This window comes from Odocoileus virginianus, chromosome 31 (genome assembly GCF_023699985.2).
Source record: "Odocoileus virginianus isolate 20LAN1187 ecotype Illinois chromosome 31, Ovbor_1.2, whole genome shotgun sequence".
Taxonomy (NCBI): domain Eukaryota; kingdom Metazoa; phylum Chordata; class Mammalia; order Artiodactyla; family Cervidae; genus Odocoileus; species Odocoileus virginianus.
Genome location: NC_069704.1, coordinates 13,414,463 through 13,433,909, shown reverse-complemented (window position 1 = coordinate 13,433,909; position 19,447 = coordinate 13,414,463). Strand labels below are relative to the sequence as shown.

At 42.9% G+C, this 19,447-nt stretch overlaps 2 protein-coding genes across 4 annotated transcripts in view; both read right to left on the bottom strand.

Annotated features, from left to right (window-relative positions):
- Positions 1 to 4,557, bottom strand: part of TMEM245 (transmembrane protein 245) — an 80,710-nt gene extending 76,153 nt beyond the window's left edge. For 2 of the 3 annotated variants that reach the window (XM_070459333.1, XM_070459334.1), the window contains exon 1: positions 3,912 to 4,557. In XM_070459333.1, coding sequence (XP_070315434.1) covers positions 3,912 to 4,493 — 582 coding nt within the window. In that variant the 5' untranslated portion in view covers positions 4,494 to 4,557. The remainder of the gene's footprint in view (positions 1 to 3,911) is intronic. The other variant, XM_020892395.2, reaches the window with a different exon arrangement.
- A 7,059-nt stretch (positions 4,558 to 11,616) lies between these two features.
- Positions 11,617 to 19,447, bottom strand: part of FRRS1L (ferric chelate reductase 1 like) — a 28,728-nt gene continuing 20,897 nt past the window's right edge. The window contains exon 5 of the mRNA XM_070459332.1: positions 11,617 to 18,064. Coding sequence (XP_070315433.1) covers positions 17,892 to 18,064 — 173 coding nt within the window. The 3' untranslated portion in view covers positions 11,617 to 17,891. The remainder of the gene's footprint in view (positions 18,065 to 19,447) is intronic.

The window sequence follows — 19,447 nt, the reverse complement described above, 5'->3', positions numbered from 1 at the left end:
AAATCCATTACTACCGCAAAAACTGTAAATGTCTTCAAATGTTCTAACAATTCTGAACTAAAGGAGAGAGGAAAAGCTAAAACACTCCCAGCAAAGAAAAACGGTGGAGCAGGAAGAAGAGCTTTTTAGATTTATCTTGACAGCTCTACACCAAGAAAAGACGACCAAAACCCTAAGGACTGAGATATATCTGAGTCTGGTGCAATAGATGGTTTTTTTTTCCCCGGTGTTTAGAAAATCACTAAGTCAATACAATACTTGAAACTGTTTTTTTTACAATTGCCCATATTATAAATGCTTAGTATTTCACTTGCAGGCAGGATGGAATACTAGGAGAAGAGAAGAGCTAGGAAACGGAAGGAACCCCAAAGTAAGGGGAATAGAAACTGAATGGGAAGGATAATGTGGTAACAAAGGAAAACACGGGTGCTGAAGACACTACAAAGGAAAACGGGATAGGACTTGGAAATAAATGAACAGGTATAAAGATAAAAGAGAGCTGACTAAGATTTCTAGATTACAGGAATTCAGGGGTGTCTGGGGGAATCATGTGTGGGTAGCCCTGATATTCTTCTATTTTTTCTCCCTAATAACTAAAATCAGTTTGTACTTAAAAAAAAATTAAACTAAAAAATGTTCCTCCACAACATACTGGAGGAAAACATTTAAAAATCTTTAGTGAAGGTCTTGATGACAAAGGGCCTTCAACTGCTGATAGGTCTACTGAGTAAGTACCATTTACTGAATGAACAGATCAATCTCGAAATCTTCCCACCTATGAAATCCATCCCTCTGACTTCACATGACTATTGTGAGAATGAAATAACACACGTGAAAGTGCCTACCACTACGTGGCAGATGCTCAAAAACTGGATCTTAAATGCATGAACTGTCGGCTCTCCAAAATGTAGATTTGCTGAAACTCACTTTTCTCTCTACCTTGCCCATCCGTATCTCTCCCATCCATATTTCTCAGCAGCAGCAGCTCAAATTTTCAAGCTGTCTAGAAGGCATCAAGACTCCTTTCTTTTTTTTTTTTTTTTAAATCACATGCAGACCTGGTTGGGCTCACAAAACCAAACCATTGTGAACTATGAGATAGAAAAGTCAGAGAGAGGGCAAGCTGCCCGGTCACATGACCGACTTTCACTTCACTTCAGGCCTCACTCAGCACTTGGGACAGAGAGCTGAGGACTCCCTGTCTCTGCTTCCCAGGTACACTTTTAACTTTGAGCTCACCCCCATCCAACCAGCTGCTCCTAAGGACTGCTTCAAGAAGCACAACCGCAAGTTTCTCTCCAACTCAGATCAACCTCCAGGCTCTACTCCCTCAATTTAGGCCCGCCACCACTTCCTACCCTCTTTTAACTAACTCATTCTGTGCCTTTTATAATGGGATTTTTAGCCCTTCCTCCCATCACTTTAGCTAATCAGCTAAAATAATTAATTGCTTTTACCTTCCTTCCTCTCTTCTAATCTAGCTAACCTTGGTCCTTACTTCTCTTCTGTTAATCCACAACCCATACAAAAATTATGTAAATAAAATATAAGGAAGGCATTTATCTTCAGTAAAAAGATATTCATAGCTATATACACTAAGCTGTGGGCACTTTTTCACAACTATTCAATTCCTCATCTCTTTTCACTATCTGTGAGTGACTGGCTCAAATGCCCCAGTTTTCATTAGTCATGCCAAATATACCCATGTATTCAATTCTAACTTCACTATGAAAATACAGCGTTCATATATGTTAGGCCTTTCTTTCCTAATTTCTTACAGTTTGGTGGATACACTACTTGATCTTGCCTATAGTAATTTACAATAAACTACAGTACCAACAGTCAAAAATGTTAGCAGGATCTATAAGCATGTCTGAATTTGACAAGATTTGACTTTCTTGAGGATAGGAATCAAGTTATAGTAATCTGTATATTTCTTAACAGCATAGAGTATTCTGCCTTTTATGCAAGGGGCATTCAATCAACTTGATTGAACTTAAAACAACAAGGTAAAGGAGAAGTAACGTCTAACTGCTGCTCCATGAATGTGAACCTTAGATTTGTTCAAAGTCTGAGTGCCTTTGGGATGATCACAGTCTCAAAGACCCCAGAAACCTCTCCTGGAGAGTGGCAGGCAAGAAGACAATAAAAAGCAAAGTAACACTAGGATCACTCTCACCTGACAAACTACCCAGGAAATGCAAGAGGGTGCTTCCACACCTCTCCTACCTATCACAATTGAAATAATACAAGTTTCTTGGAGGCCAAGGATTTTGTCTGATCACGAAGCAGTTGCACACACATCAGTGTCCCAAAATTATGGATGAGGTGCTCCTCAATACCTTGCTGGCCCATAACTGGCGGGAAATAGACATTTAGATGTGTGTCTGTCATCTCCACGAGAATACGCTCACCTATGACACATACCTTGAACACAAGAGCCTGTACCTTAATCCTTTTAAATCCCCAACAAAGTCCAGTACCTAATAATATAATCAACTTTTAACTTTAATTGAGAGGTTGCATTGATAGAGCTAGAGAAGACAGGAGTTCTGCTATCAATCACCAACTCCACCAATAACTTCAGGCAAGTTATAACCTTGCTTGACAGATAAAGGGAATTATTTTACAACTTGAAATCAAGGTGCACTTAACAGGGACAAAAGTGAATAAGTTTATTTTTAGATGGTAGTGCTTATTAATGAAAAAGCAGTCTTATGCATTAAATATCCACTTATTTTTTGTCATCCCCAGTGAAATATCCTAAAGGAAATCAACCCTGAATATTCACTGGAAGGACTGATGCTGATGCTGAAGCTGAAGCTCCAATACTTTGGTCACCTGATGTGAAAAGCCAACTCACTGGAAAAGAACCTGATGCTGGGAAAGACTGAAGGCAGGAGAAGGGGACAACAGAGGATGAGATGGTTTGGCAGCATCACTGACTCAATGGACACGAGTTTGAGCAAACTCAAGGAGATAGTGAAGGACAGGGAAGCCTGGCGTCCTTCAGTCCATGGCGTCACAGAGTCTGACACAACTTAGCAACTGAACAACAAAGTGAAATGTTTGGATCATTAACTGATCTACAGTCTGGCCTGATTTAGGAAACGTGTCACCAGTTGATCCTTGAAATCCCTTCCAACTCTAAAGCTCCCTGATTATCTAAGAATAAGCTCAGGACGATCCAGGAATCACAAATATGCCTTTCCTTCACCCAATCTGCTTAAGAAATCCAGGTGGGAGGAGATGTAATGTCGCAGAGCAATCCCTGCACAGAGTTCCCAAGAAGAGAATGTGGCAAGAAACAGCCCCTGGGGGCTCAGCACCAAGGTGCCTGGCACAAAGGATATGGAAATCACCTGAACGGAGAGACAGCTCTGAACTATTAAGAAAGATTTGTTCCAGGACTTGAGAAACTTGCCTCAACCAATCCACTCTTTGTCCCCAGCAAGCCTGGTAAGAAGTCACCTCTCCTGTCTGTAGGATGGCAGACTGGCCTAGGATCTCTAAGGTCTCTTCCAGGATAGTCCCACGTGAGCAGAACTGAAGCTTTTGAGCACTCCCTCTCCAAGACCAGGAGTAAATTCCTGTCCACTTGCCGATGCGCTGAAAGCCCTCCCTGCAAAACGGAAGAGCGCTTCCCTACAGGGCACACGTGCCCCGAACGGGGAGACTATTTCGAACCACACCCGTCCTCTCTTTGGAAGCAAGGGCGCCAAGTCCCTCGGGTGCACGGGAAGGAAGGCGGAGCCGGACAGGACACTGCCTGCGCGCTCAGGTCTGGACCTTTGGCCGCCCTCGCAGCGTGCTTAGGGGCAGCAGGATTGCACCCCGGCGAGCTGGGGGCGTGGTGAAGGTCACTGCGCGCCCGGCGGGACGGCCGAGGGCCCGGGCCGGGGCTCACTCACCCACAGGCTGCTGAAGTAGTCCAGCCCGCGGCAGATGAGCGCGCCCGCGTGCGCCAGCAGCACCTGCACGCCCAGGTAGCTGCCCAGGCTATAAAGGCCGTAAAGGAGCGGGCCGCCGGCGCCCAGCAGCAGCAGCAGGCGGCGGCGGCGCAGCGCCTGCTCGCCCAGGGCCTCCACGCCGTAGTCCGCGAAGCAGATCGGCAGCAGCAGCGCGGCCAGCACGATGGGCGTGTGCGCGCGGTGCAGGCGCTGCAGCCAGTGGCGCCCTAGGCGCGTCAGCGAGCTCTTGAAGGGGTGCAGGAAGGTGCCGCACAGCACCGCCCAGAGCAGCGGGCGCAGGAAGGCCTCCAGGATGAAGTAGACCAGCACGGCGGCGCCGCAGCACAGGCACACGAACAGCACGGCCCCGGTGTTGTAGAAGGCCTGCTTGATGGGCTTGTCGAAGCGCAGCGCCAGCGCCGCTGTCCGCGGGGTCTCCCCGCCGCCGCCGCCGCCTGCCCCGACCGCACGCTGAACCTGCGGCGCCCGGCTCGGGGAGCCCCGCGGACTGAGTGCCTCCTCAGGGCCGCCATCGTCGGCCATGGTGCCTGGGCCGCTGCTGCCGCCGCCGCCGCCGCCGCCGCCGCTGCTGCCGAGAGACGGTACTGGGAGGCCTGGAGAGAGGCAGGGCGGGCGACACACGGCATTGTGGGAGTTGTAGTTCCTAACTGACCACGGAAAGCTTACACAACCTTTGAGGAACTCCAACTCCCAGAGAGTATAGCGAGCGCTCCTTCGCCCGCGGGCTCCCTGTGGTTCATTGGTCCCTGCAGAATTCAGGTAACAGGTTTCTGAGGTCTTCGTGTTAGAAGATGCAAAAAACAAACTTTCCTCTCCCCGCCAACATACAGTATAAAAGCAGTGTATGCTAGCTCAATTCAAGTGTTCTATTAGTCACAAACTGGGGGGAGGGGAGGAATGTCAGATAACAGCCTTTACACAAAACAGCCTGAATCATAAAACAAAACCCTCTCTTCACTCGCTGGTTAATGTCAACTTTTAGGGAGGCAGAATCCCCAGAGTCACTATCTTCACAGATTGAAAACCCAAGCTGCACACTACAATCCGTGGGGGAATACTTTAAAAAGACCAATCACCATATTCAGTTTTATTGATTTATTTAATAAAGTGTTGGCTCCAGTGTGTTTGGCAGGATTTTAAATAGCGATTACCATATGACAGACCCTGTTATAAATGTCTCATTCCTATTAACTCATCTGACCCTTAGTACAGCCCTACAAAGAAGATGGTGTTATTATCCCCACTTCTCAATGAGGAAAACTGAGGCTCAGAGAAGTTAAGTACCTTGCCAAGGTACACAGCTAGTACGCACAGAGGCAGGATTCAAACTCAGAGTCTGACTCCTAAGTCGATTCTTACCTACTGCTACTGCTAAGTCACTTCAGTCGTGTCTGACTCTGTGCGACCCCATCCATCCCTGGGATTCTCCAGGCTAGAACACTGGAGTGGGTTGCCATTTCCTTCTCCAATGCATAAAAGTGAAAAGTGAAAGTGAGGTCGCTCAGTCTGACTCTTCCCCACCCCATGGACTGCAGCCTACCAGGCTCCTCCGTCCATGGGATTTCCAAGGCAAGAGTACTCGAGTGCCATTGCCGTCTGCCTCATACCTACTAGGTTAATTAATTGGTCTGACAAGGGAGCCTTTAGCACAGGGGTCCTCAAGCCCCAGGCTGCAGACTGGTACCCATCAGGGGCCTGTTAGGAAATCAGTGGCTCAGCAGGAGAGGGGCGTGGGGGAAGCAAGAGATGCTTCATCTGCAGCTCCCCACTGCTTGCATTACAGCCTGAGCCAGCCTCACCCCCGGTGGAGAAACTGTGTTCCATAAAACCAGTCCCTGGTGCCAAAAACATTGGGGACCACTGCAAGTTGAGCATGTTTTTTTTCAAAGCTCTTCAGAAAACTCTGATGCGCAGCTGTTGTTGACAACCATGTAGGTGTCAATGCTGGAGCAATTTAAACTTCTGAAGGAACACTAGGTCAGAGTCTCAACCTGCCGCTGTTCCATTTTTGAGACCTGAAGTCAGGTCAGTTGAGCCCCCAACCCTAATTTCCCCTTTCACATGGGAGTGACAATAGAAACTTTTGTGTCAGAAGAGAAAAATGAAGCTCTGAGACAATGCATGGTGCTTCTGTTTTCTTGTTGGAAAGGTCCTGGTACCTAAGCCTACTACTTGTAAAACACCTCCAACAGCATTTTATTTAGAAAAAGAAGAGAGAAAGAGAGGGGAAGAAGGGAAAGAAGAAGAGAAGGAAGGGGAAGAAGAGGAGGATGAGGAGAAAGGGGAGGAAGAGAAGTAAGAGGAAGAAAAAGAAAGGGGGAGGAAAGAAGGGGGGACGGAGGAAGGTTCTACTGAGTACTCAATATGAGAGTACTTTGGAACTCTGCAAGTTACCCCTCTTCTGTTTTCAAAAAATGTTCAAGTAGAAGAAAAAGTGATTCCTTTCCATCCTGTTTTGGGTTTCAGGTCACAGTCCTTGTTTTTCAAGTGGTCTTTGGACTTTGACTGTAAATAATTTGCTTCAGTTGTCCTAAACTGTCCTTTTTCCTCTTTACTTTGTTCAGGGCTGCTGGGGTAAAGAATCCGCCTGCCAATGCAGGAGACGCAGGGGTATGGGCCATTCATAGTACAGAGCATAAGCTCAGGGTTTGCTGAGCAAGTGAATGGATGATTCGCTATCCTTTCAAAAAAGTTGTTTGTGCTTCCTGTGAGAAATAGTACTGAAACACTGGGAGTGATTAAGAGCAGAGAAAAATTAAAATGCTGGGATGTAGGGCCTACAAAATAAATTTACACAGTCTACTCAAATCTCTCACAGAATGTATGCTTTTAGGCACATCCTCCAGAATGTGAGGCTACTTGAAGTGAAGTGAAAGTCACTCCGTGGTGTCCAACTCTTTGCGACCCCGTGGACTGTAGCCTGCCAGGCTCCTCTGCCCATGGAATTCTCCAGGCAAGAATACTGGAGCAGGTAGCCTATCACTTCTCCAGGGGATCTTCCCAACCCAGGGATCAAACCCAGGTCTCCCTCCTTGCTGGCCGATTCCTTATCTCTACCAGGGAAGCCTGAGGCTACTTGGGTTTTCTTTTTTAACGCCATGTAGCAACTCACCCCAGGGAAGAACAGCCTCTGTGGGCCTCCAGGTACAGCGATGGAGCAGAAGAGTGGATCAAGTTAACCCTGGGACCACACTGCCTTTGGCCTGCTTGTTGCGTGAACTGATGAATTTCCTAAGCATTTAAGCCAGTTGGGGTTCAGTTTTACATTTCGTACAACAGAAAGCTTTCTGGCTGATAAAATGATAACACCTACATCATTGGCTGCTGTGAGGATAAAATGGGAGAGTGTTTCTAAAGCAGAGGCACAGTGCCTGGGACATGGTGAAAATCTGATAGTGGTTCCCAGGGTGACTCTTCATTTTGTCCTAGAGACACCAAGAGGCATCTCTTAAACCACAGTCAACGTCCACAGACTCCCAGGGCATCAAGATAAAAGCCCCAGAGGTAAAACAAACACAGGAGAGGATTCTCCAGGGCATCATGTCTGTCTTAGAGTGTTTACTGAGTTGTGACGAGCACCTCCTTTAAACAAAAATCTTGTGCTTACAGTGCAGTGTATACATTACACATAAAAGAGTACAGTACAGAAGGAGAAGCTATGTGAAAAGGTAATCAAACAGATGTGCATTTAGATTCTAAATATGAGTTACCACTCTCTTTTCACAAAACCCATAGCAGACATCGCTAATAAATCACTGAACTCTTTCTCACTGAGCCTAGATACAGCCTCAAAATCCTTCTTAGCAGAACATATTAGGGAAGCACTACCAACTCCACAAAGTAAGCTCACACGAGGAAACATATTTGCTTTTTCTATATTAAACTAGCCATCCAGAGACTTCCCTGTTGGCCCAGTGGCTAAGACTCCACACTCCCAACATAAGGGCTCCTGGGTTCTATCCCTGGTCAGGGAACTAGATCCAGAGTGCTGCAGCTAAGACCGAGTCCAGCCAAATAAATAATTAAAAAAAAAAAATTCAGTGTTTGATACTAGATAAAATTGGCAGACTAAAAATGTAAACAAATGGTTTAGAAGAAAAGAGTTTGGGAAATATGAACATGAGAGGTTACTGAAGTTTGTTTTTTTTTTTTTTTTTTTAATCTCAGTGCCTGAAGAAAGAATGATGCAACCAAGTCTGATACCATCGGGCCCTGCCTGACCACTCCTGCTTATCTCTTCTATTCCTGTTCTGAGACATATGCCCTTACTTGAAGCACAAGTCCTGCCAGTTCACTGAGTGGTGTCTAACCTTTCCTGCCTCCGGGCTCCTGTTCATCCAGTCTAGGTTCCTGTCCTTCTGGCTTGCACCATCCAGCTGTAGCTGATCTTCCACACCACGTCAACAAAGACAAAGTTTACCAGTTCACTAAAAAGGTCAGTGAAGACATCACCAAATTGGTTCAACCAACCCAGTTGAGACCCAGGTATCCAGCAACAGACCAGATGAGTAAAAGAAACCTGGGAAGTTCTTTGGGGGCAAACATACATACACACAATCCCCCTTTACAAAAAAATCTGCAACCAAAATTGCTCCCCCTTTCTCTTCCAGGGTAGGAGGAAGTTTGGTAGAGGGGATTGACATCTACAAGATGAATTTTGTGATTAACAATTATTACTAAGAGCCAGAACTACCTGTCTAAAAAATGGCTGGTGGAAAGTGTCCTTTGCTGGTAGGACAGGACACATTTTCATAGAAGTGATTTTTTTCTGGAACGTTTTATCTGGAATGATTGAAGTATGAGAGCTAGGGACCAGGTCTTGGAATTCCTAGTCTACCCTGGCTCTGTTCCCAACAATATACTCCAGCTAACGCTGAGGCTACCCACAGTATAAACAACCAGCCTTCTGCTGCAAATTAGAGCAAGACTGATCCACCAGGAGATGGTGGAAGCATTTCAAATTGACCAGACTAATCCCTCTTTTGTTTACAAGTAAACTATCTTTAGTTGAGAATCAAGTCCTGCTGGGTTTGAATCCTAAGTATTTGTTTGTACACCCTTGCCGCCACACTGATGTCACTGCAGCCTCCAGCTCGTCCCTCCATCTGCCCTCTTGCTCACTCCCATCAATTCTCTACCCTGTAGCCAGCGTGATCATTATAAAATATAATCTTAGGGTGGGATGTTTCGAGAGAACAGCATCAAAACATGTATATTATCTACGGTGAAATAGATCACCAGCCCAGGTTGGATACATGAGACAAGTGCTTGGGCCTGGTGCACTGGGAAGACCCAGAGGGATCGGGTGGAGTGGGAGGGGGGATCGGGATGGGGAATACATGTAAATCCATGGCTGATTCATGTCAATGTATGACAAAAACCACTACAATATTGTGAAGTAATTAGCCTCCAACTAATAAAAATAAATGAAAAAAAATAAAATACAATCTGATCCCTTTAAATCCTCCTTACCTTGTGGGAAGGTTCCAAGCTTTTTACTATGATGTCCAACGTCCTCTGTGATGGGCCCACACTCACCCTGCCTCACCTCTCCCCACTCTCTGCTTCATCCTTTATCCTCCAGCACTTGGGTGGCCCCTAGCGATATCCAGGAGCTAATCCCTAGAACCTGTGAAGTATGTTACCTTACTTATACTTTGCAGATATGATGAGGCTAAGGACTTTGAGATGGGGAAGATTATCCTGGATAATATGGATGGGGTCTAGATGTAATCACAGGTATCTCTATCAGAGGGAGGGAAGGAGATTAGACTACAGAAGAGGAGAGGCAACCTGACCTCTCTGACCACAGAGGCAGACATTGGAGTCATGAGGCCATGGGCCAAAGAAGACCCACAGCTACCAGAAGCTGCAAGAGACAAGGAAGGGCTCTCTCCCCTGGAGTTCCCAGGAGAAACCCGCCCTGCCAACATCTTGATTTTAGCTCCATACTCTTCCGTTCAGACCTCTGGCCTCCAGAACTTCAAGAGAATACATTTCTGTTGTTGGAAGCCACTAAATTTATGGAAACTTGTCATAGCGGCAATAGGAAACTAACACAAACTCTGTCACATGACAGTGGTTCCCAACTCACCCTGCTGGCCTTTCTCCTGGGGTTGCTCTCCCCTTTCTTGAAGATGCCTCCCCACATCCTTTTGCCTGCTTTACTCATATTCCTTCCTTAAGATTCAGTCTCACAGACTTCCCTGGTGGTCCAGTGGCTAAGACGCCATGTTCCCAATGCAGGGGGCCCAGGTTTGATCCCTGGTCAGGGAATTAGATTCCACATGCTGCAGTTTAGAGTTTGTGTGATGCAACTAAAAGATCCTGCATGAGCAACTAAGACCCTGTGCAGCGAAATAAATAAATACTAAAAAAGAAAGATTCAGCCTCAGTACTACATCTGCTTTCCTGGTTACCCCAGGCTGGGTGAGGATCCCTGCTCTGTCTGAGCATTTCCTTACACTGCAGTCACCAAACAATATGATCGCAGTGTTTATGTATTTGACTCCCCGAATAGGCTGTGAGCCTCTCAGGGGCAGAAATCAAGAGCGGGTCTTCCTCTTGTCCTCCATGTGTTCAGCTCAGTTCAGTCGCTCAGTCGTGTCCAACTCTGTGCGACCCCATCCCTGGGATTCTCCAGGTGAGAACACTGGAGTGGGTTGCCATTTCCTTCTCCAATGCATGAAAGTGAAAAGTTAAAGTGAAGTTGCTCAGTCATGTCCAACTCTTAGGGACCCCATGGACTTCGGAGCCTACCAGGCTCCTCCGTCCATGGGATTTTCCAGGCAGGAGTACTGGAGTGGGGTGCCATTGCCTTCTCCGTTCTCACATACAGACGGGCACATAAGAGTCCTCAATAAAAATTCATTGAATGAATGAATCAACAAATGGTTAAAGCTTCTTGACCTCCTGGAAGCAAGTGACTTTCACCTCCACTCCACTTCAGCAGTCTCTTTTGACAGCCCATCCCCTGGCCCTTGCACCTGGGACTGAGCCCGAGAAACTTAGAAGTCAAACATCATCAGCCAGGGTCAGGTCTGATAGCTGAGCTACCCACTGAGAATACTGCAAAATAGATACCACTAGGATACAAAATAGATACCACTAGGATACCAAAAAATAACCAAATACTTGTTTGGGGAGGTGGTAAGCATTAGAGCCTACAATGCAGAATGTGGTAATAATTAATTCTTTCTTAACATGACATACCTTGCACGTTTCAACCTACTCCCAGTTTCTCAGTCTGCTCAGCTATTGCATTCTGCAATTTCCACACCACCCTGATGATTCATAAGCCTTTACCACTAAACTAATTCTTGTTAATATACAATATGATTTAGTTATCACTAAGGTCTATAATGAAATTCTTAGAGCTAGTATGCACTGTCAGTCAACTAATACAATTTAAATGAGATTATAGGCCTCCGTTTACTATCTGATGAAGGTATTAGGCTGAAGCTTTAAATATGGATTTCTTTTGCAAATTGTTTTTCTGCAAATATTTTTACCTGACTACTGCAACGTGATTTTTTCTTTGTCAGGATGACAGGCTCCCCTCTTCTCCAAAGTTTATAACTTCACAAAGACTTTACTGATGAAAGGATGTAAAACAAACAAACATAAAATCAAAAATGCATCAGAGTAAAGCAGTAAAGAATTACAAACTTTAATGACATCAACTGAAGAATTTCAAACCATGTTGAGAATCTATATTTTAAAGTTTAAATCTAGTTAAAATATTCTAACTCTAACATAATCCTCTAAAGATTGGAGTATTCGTGATGTCAGATGGGCAGAACAATCACTTAGGAAGCATCTAGGAATATTGCTACAATTACTTTACATAAATAGAAATCCATGTCTTTATTAGTAAGGTACCGCACACGTCATAGAGTAAAAATTCACATAGGACAGGCTTATAAATATACAGAAATCTCAAAATCAATCACAAGTGAACATTAGGTACACAATTATTATAAAACAAATATAACCCATCAATGTCTATTTAAAGGCATAGTTCTTACAAAATAGTATTTGATAGACAAGTCTCAAAAAAGTATTATTAACACTTCTGGAGCCAGATTGTTCCAGCATATCAGCGCATCTGGGGGAATAAGGCATGTGGAGAAGTTGCATTTACACTGCCAGGTGGTCAGGACATTCTATCTGATGAAAAGATAACGGCTTTACTGATCTGGGTGAATGCCACCACCACCACAGCACCCCATAATCCTACAGAATTGATCACTCTCCAGAAGAATGGAATGGAATAGCTATTTGCCTAATGGCCAATATCCAGGGGAAACAGAAAACATTAATGGAATATCAGCATAGTTGAAGTGAAAAATCCCAAAGAGCTTGATGATTCACTTGAATCTTTAATCGTATTTAAAATCACATTAATAGCCACTATTTTCATGAAAAAGAATGTTTACTTATCTATTAAATATAAAAACAACCAAGTATAACTTGAAACTAAATAATTGATTAAATGAATAAGGAATCTAATTAAATATAAAACATGGATAGGTTGCATCAACATGCCATTTACTCAGTTCACACTAGTCTTAGTTTCTTAACTAACCGTATAGAAAAGTCAAACTCAACAATGATACTTTATACATTCTTAACAAGTCATAGCATGTTGAGTGGAGGAGGCGAAGTTTAATAAAGGACCCAGGAATCCTTTCTACAAACTAAACTACTATAAACTCAAGGGTAGTTTTGCCTATAATACACACAATGTTTTACCTCTTGAGTTTTAAAGTATTTAAGAGATCAGAAACAGAAACAATCCTGACAAAGACTTTCAAATGGTATATATATATATAGGCATTTATGTATAAACACAGTGCTCATCACATATGCACAAATGTATATACAAACACACTGAGAATAATCAAACTGTTCACTAAACATAACCAATTCTGTTTAGAGAACAGAGCAATTCTATACAGTAAAGTATTCCCATCTCAGCATTTGGACTATTGTGTGGTTCTCAAACATATTTCCATTATGATGCAGGAGGTGATGCCACAGTCACACGTGTAAAATACTCCCATCCCATGAATGTAGTAGATTTAGGTAATACTTAAAAATTGTCTAGAGGAAAATTAGTCTGAAACATTGTACAGCTGACCCTTGAACAACACAAGTTTGAACTAGTTTGAAAAGGTCCACTTAAATATGGATCTTTTTCAATAGTAAATATTACAGTGCTACACGCAGTGAGGCTGGTTGCATCCTTGGATGTGGGACTACGGACAGGAGGAGCCTCAGACGTGGGAACTACATATTTTGGAGGGCTTACTCTAAATTACAGGTGGATTTTCCACTAAAGGATAGTATCAGTATCCCTAAGCCTGTGATCTTTAAGGGTCAACTGTAATCCCACCACGAAGAGCAATGGCACAGTAAAAGTCATTCACAATTGCCTCGACCTAGATAAAATAAAACTGCTGTTCACCCAGCTCTGACCTTACTGCTCTCTCTCTCACATCAACTCTGGAAAATATATTAGAATGCAGGTTCTAATGGGAATGCATTATCAAGATAACAATCCATCAATTCTAATTTATTTTACAAATTACTCACTAACATTGATATTTTTACAGTGAACCAGCAACAACTTACATTACTGGCAGTATCCTATGCAACTGATCATGATAACTGGTTCATTTAGCTGAGAGCAAGAATAGGAAAACTACAGTCCACGGGCCAACCTGCTGCCTATTTTTGTATGGTCTGCAGGCTAAAATGGTTCTTACATTAAAAATTTTTTTTAATCTAAAGAAAAATATGGGTGACATGTAAAAGTTATATAAAATTTGAATTTGTGTTAGTGAAGTTTTACTGGAACACTGCCTGCTCACTGGTTTATGTATTGTCTGTGACAGAGCTGAACAGCTGAGAGACTTTAAAGCCTAAAATATTTATCATCTGGACCTTTACAGAAAAACTTTGCTGACCCTCAGGCCAGAACTAAGAATGACAGCCTCTGTGGTAATAGCTCTTAAGCACAAAATCCTGAATATAGACTGTAAACTTAATTACAGAAATAGTAGTAAAAAAAAACTCTGTGGGATGCACTCTATCCCTGAGTTGTCCAAACTGTCCAATTTCCTTAAAGGACAGAAGTCAACTAAAGATAATTAAATATGGCCCCTGCATTTTGTCTGAAATCATGTTGGCAAATTCATCTTTGAGACTACAGTGAAGCAAGAAAAGGGCACTAGGCTCTAAGTTGGAAGACCTGGGTTTTACGTAAGTCACTTTTAAGACAAATACATTCTAATCTTTTCCAATCTGTGTATTATTTTTAAACAATATAAAAAGCAATAAAATGGCAAAATAATCAAAATGTTTTATTTTTTCTTTTTCAAAATGTTTTAAGAAAAGAAAAAGAAAGTAAAACATACCCCTTTCCCTAAATCTAACTATAAAAAGTCCTCCCATTCATTGTAAATTGCTTAATGGGGGAAAAAAGTGAAAGTGAAGTTGCTCAGTCGTGTCTGACTCTTCGCAACCCCATGGACTGCAGCCCACCAGGCGCCTCCATCCATGGGATTTTTCCAGGCAAGAATATTGGAGTGGGGTGCCATTGCCTTCTCCAGGAGATCTTCCTAACCCAGGGGGAAAAAGCACTTGGCTAATTTGGGTGTGGAGAGTGGGTGTGCATGTGCCTTTTTAAAGTAAGTGTATTGGATAAAATGGTGTCTCAAGTCCTTGCCAACACTGGTACATGTTCAGTCTTTTCAGTCGTATACGACTCTTTGCAACCTTATGGACTATAGCCCTCCAGGCCCCTCTGTCCGTGGGGATTCTCCGGGCAAGAATACTGGGGTGGGCTGCCATGCCCTCCTCCAGGGCATCTTCCTTAACCTAGGGACTGAACCTGCCTTTCTCATGTCTTCAGCACTGGTTGGCAGGTTCTTTACCACTAGCGCCACCTTGGAAGCCAACACTGGTAATTCATGCCTAGCCTCAGTTTTTTCATCTGTAAAATTGAACTAATAACAGAATTTACTTCCTCTGGTTGTTGTGAGGATTAAATGAGTTAATCCATGTAATGTGCTTAGAACAGCACTAAATAAATTTAGCAAATATTATTATTCTACCTGGGCATTTACAAAAATACACTGGTTGGGTATCTCCCCTGTAACAAGTACAATGTTAGAAAAAGGACTACAGAGATAAAATAGAAGTTGATGCTCCTATACTACGTAAGAATTAATGAAATTTGAGTCTACAGAATTTTAACTTTAGTATGTCCATAAATTAATGATTCTCTGAGATGATGGTGAAATTTGGTTTTGCATTCCTGGTCTATAAATTCTCATTTCTGAACAGTGATTATTGTTAAAAACGTCAAACTCTGTTTTACAGGGCAAAACAGCATTGTTACGAAAGATCTTTCTATTTATGTTTCAAAAGACAAAAGCTCAGTGTTTGCTAAGAGAATGACCACAGGAAGAACATAAAAATGTTGGCCAGTCTGGCAATATGTATGAAATACAAGCTTTGTGAACCAAACTTGCCACGAAGTAGTTTCATTTATGTATTCATTCAACAAATGTTTGCTGAGTACCTACTATGCAGGAGCGTCTGTTATAATGATGAATAACAAGCTATAGTCCCTCCATTAGGGAGTTAGCAGGGAGGACAAGCCAGCAATTACAGGAAAGTGTGATGAGTAAAATGATGGGGAAGCTGAGTGTGCGATGAGAGCATTTGGCAGGGGCCTGAACCCACTTAGTCCAGGGGATTGGAGGAAGAAACACTTATGCTTTGACCTGAAAGATGCATAGGAGTTCAGCACGCCTAGGCAGTGGAGAATGTCTGGGCACAGGGAATGTCAAGAGAAGCGAGAAATTGGGTCTGAAGAACTGAGAGCAATTCAGTCTTGCTGGGACTCAGCAAGGTGAGGGGTGGTGACAAAAGATGGCAGTGCAGGTAATCAAAGTGGTTCTCATTTTACACTAATGGAAATGAGAGATCGTTGAAAGTTCAAAGCACAACTATGCAAGACTGGTAATCCAAGGAAAAACAGTTCATGAAACAATTAGCCTGACTTGAAAGTAAGCAGAGGGAAAATCCCTTAATTTATTCTTTCCCTGCCTGCTACAGAGACTAGCTTGAGTCTCGATTCAGTTTTAACCTATTTATAGAGGAACTGTTATACACGAGGGGGTGAAATATAAAAATACTTGCTTTCTTATTTACAATGTGGGTGTTGCACATTCAGTGTCCTCACAGCTACACAACCACTACACACCCACCTTAGAAGGTGACATACGGGCCACCCTCAGCCAGGGGTGGTGGGCTTCGTAATGAGGCCACTGCAGTCAGGTGGAGCCTGGGACTTGAGTCAGATGACTTGAGTTTGAAGCCACTGTTCAATGACACCGGACCTCTCTCCATCTGCAATGAGGATCATTTCTCCTGCATCCCTTGGATGCACGTGGTAGATTGTGCAGAGTCACAGAACTGGGATGCTTTCCTCATTTCTGCTCAGTTCCAGAAGCATGTGAAAGCCTTTTCCACAGGGGAAGTGGCCTTTCACCTCCGACATGGATTCCAAGGATGGCATTAGAAATCACAGTCTCCAGTGTTGTTTAATCACAAAACCCACAAAGTTGGAGACAGCTTTAAAGCAATGGGGTGGGGTGTGGCAGGGAGCCAGAAGACTCCAGAACTCTACAATGGGAATGCTTCAGCAGCATACACCCATAGAGGCTTTCCCTCTAAACGGGCTGTTAACTCAGACAGCTGGAGTAAAACAACATTTGGGTTCCTTTGAAAAAAGAAAGTGCATTAAGTCAAGACATTAGTGTAAATTATGCTGACGGCTAACCCAATTTACAAGTCTGAACATGTGAATGGATACTCTAAGTAAATTCACTTGATGGGGCATTTTCTAATTTTAAAAATGTCATCTTTAAAAGGTTTCTACTCCAAATTTCCGCAATCTCCAAAAATGTTAATTTATTATCAAAATGCCTTGAATATTTAAGATGATTTGTCTATTATAATACATTTAATTGTACTCAACATATGCTGATTCTGACAACAAAATTAGCTGTAACCACAAATGAATACCTTAATTTATTAAATATACTGGTAGTAGAGTCCAAATTCTAACTTCTAAGAATGCCCATATTTTTTATCATTAATATAATTTTACATCTTCAGGAATAGTCACAGTTTTGTTTCTAACCTTTCCAAGCAGCAATAAAAAATGTGTTCCCTTAGCTACTTACTAGTTGAGAAGATATTTCAAATAAATCTGAACCATTTTCATATCACTGTTACCTCCATCATTCTCCTCATGAGCTGTGTAAATATCTAAAGACCTTCATGCTCCGTGGAAATTTGAAAGTTCTTCTGTCTAGAAGGCTGACTGTGAATTGGGCCATCCAGCGAAGTTCTCTTTAGTATTACTCCAAATAACTCTCTTGAACTGTAGTTGGAAGAGTGAAGGTTGTTTAGAGACACAGTTTCTAAGCCTGGCTTTCTCTGCTTTGCTATGTGTTATCCGACTGCGAGCAGCCAAGGCTACATGGCACAAGAATCATAAAAAGAGTGTCTTCTTGGGTCTCAAATTCCAATCAGTGTAATAATGATAGCAATAGTCATTTTCATCAAGCCAACTCAGACATGTTGTAAAGCTCAAGTAAGAAAACATATTTGAAAATGAGTGCTTAGAAAAGTTTCAAGTACTTTCTAAAAGTGTGGGTCATTATTAAACAACACTCTTCAATTAGAAAAGAAGCTTGCTCTTTTTCCCAAAAAGCTGAATCATCTGTGTCTTGTTTTTGTTTTTTTTTACATAATAGAAGCTAAAATAACACTGAATATTTTTTAAAAATATACTAAAGCCTTTCTAATGCACTGACTCTTTTGGCTCCGCCCCTGTGGTTAAGGGGTTCCCATCAATAAGTAGAAGGTCAGGGCAACAATTAGAAGCAGACAGAACGGAGAGGAGAAGGTCTGATAGGCAGCCGATGGCATAAAAATGTCCTCGTACTTGTAAATACTGACAACGCGCTCTGAAGTCGGTGGTGAGTCTATATCATGTCGGGTGATAGAGCCTTTGAGAAGAAAGAAAGAAAAAGGAAGCAGCAAGAGAAAAAAGGTACAGATTTAAAATGATACATGCAAACCACAGAAAAATGAGACAAATCTTCAAAGAGCTGCTATTTTTAAAAAAAAATATTTTTAATATTAATATATGGATCACTAACAACTCCCGACCGATACACTTGCAGATGGAAGTCTATTGGATGTAAAGTGGTAGCCTGTCCAGGCCAGATCAGAGAGGATGTGCTGTGTGTCTATAAGTCTGCATGTCTGTCTGGCAGAGTGGAATGGAGTGGTACGGAAGTAGGAGACTTAAAATACCAAACAAGTCTTTGGACAGAAAGCATTTTTTGAGCTGGCTGGAAGAGGGAAAAGGGAAAGGCTATATGTAAAAGCTGCTTCATAAGCTAAAATTGATGGGAAGGGCCTGACCTTTTGATTAACCAATATGAAACTCGGGTGAGGGAGACAGGCCTATGAGTTCAGAGCAAAGATCTCCTTGGAAAACGGGCCTCAAAGGCAGGGTTTTGAAGGTACTGTCTGCCAGGGAAGTTGTGCCATATTTGACATGCCCAGCCCCTACCCCAGTGTCCATGCTGGCTCTTGTTAACACAAACCAAACTCCTCAGGTTGGAAAGAGTTTTTGTCTCAACGGATCTCACTCTCCTCTCATCCCTAACCTCGGTCCTTGGTCACCTTCGTGAATTCCCAGGCTTAACCGTGTACCTCCAGTTCATGCCCTTCTTGAGAGACATCTAATCCCATACCCTCCCTTCAAGGCTCGGCTCACAGTTTATCCTCTTTGAGAGACCTTAAGAGGATGGATAGGGTTTGATCACCAGAGAGGCATCAGAATAGTGTTCACGAGACAAGAAAAGCACAAGCCTGTCTGTAAGGTAGGTGTGCGTCCGTGTTGTTTGGAGATATTGAGAACAATGACAGGATGCTGAGAGTGCTTATCAGGCAAAGTCTCCAGTGTTGGGGAGGGCTTGGAATACTGGGCCATGATGCCATATGTGTAAGAAGATGACCTTCTGAGGTACAGCACTTGCCAGCAATTTCAAATACTTGTTTTCATTTAACCCTTACAATAATGCTATGAAATCAATATCATTATTATCCTCATTTTAGAGAAAAAGAAATTAGAACTCAGAATTTAGATAAAGGCTAGATACAGCTATCAAGGGGCAGAATCAACACTCAGACTCAGCGTTTTAGATTCCAAACCCCATCATTTAAAATGAGTTCATTTCTCCAGCCTAAGACATAGTTTATTTCCCAGGGTACTAAGAGTAATCAAAAATATAATTGCAGATTCATTGTCAGTAACCTGGGAAATAAGCAAATGGAAAAGGGGTCACAAATCTGAAGGCATCCAGATGTTTTCCCAACTA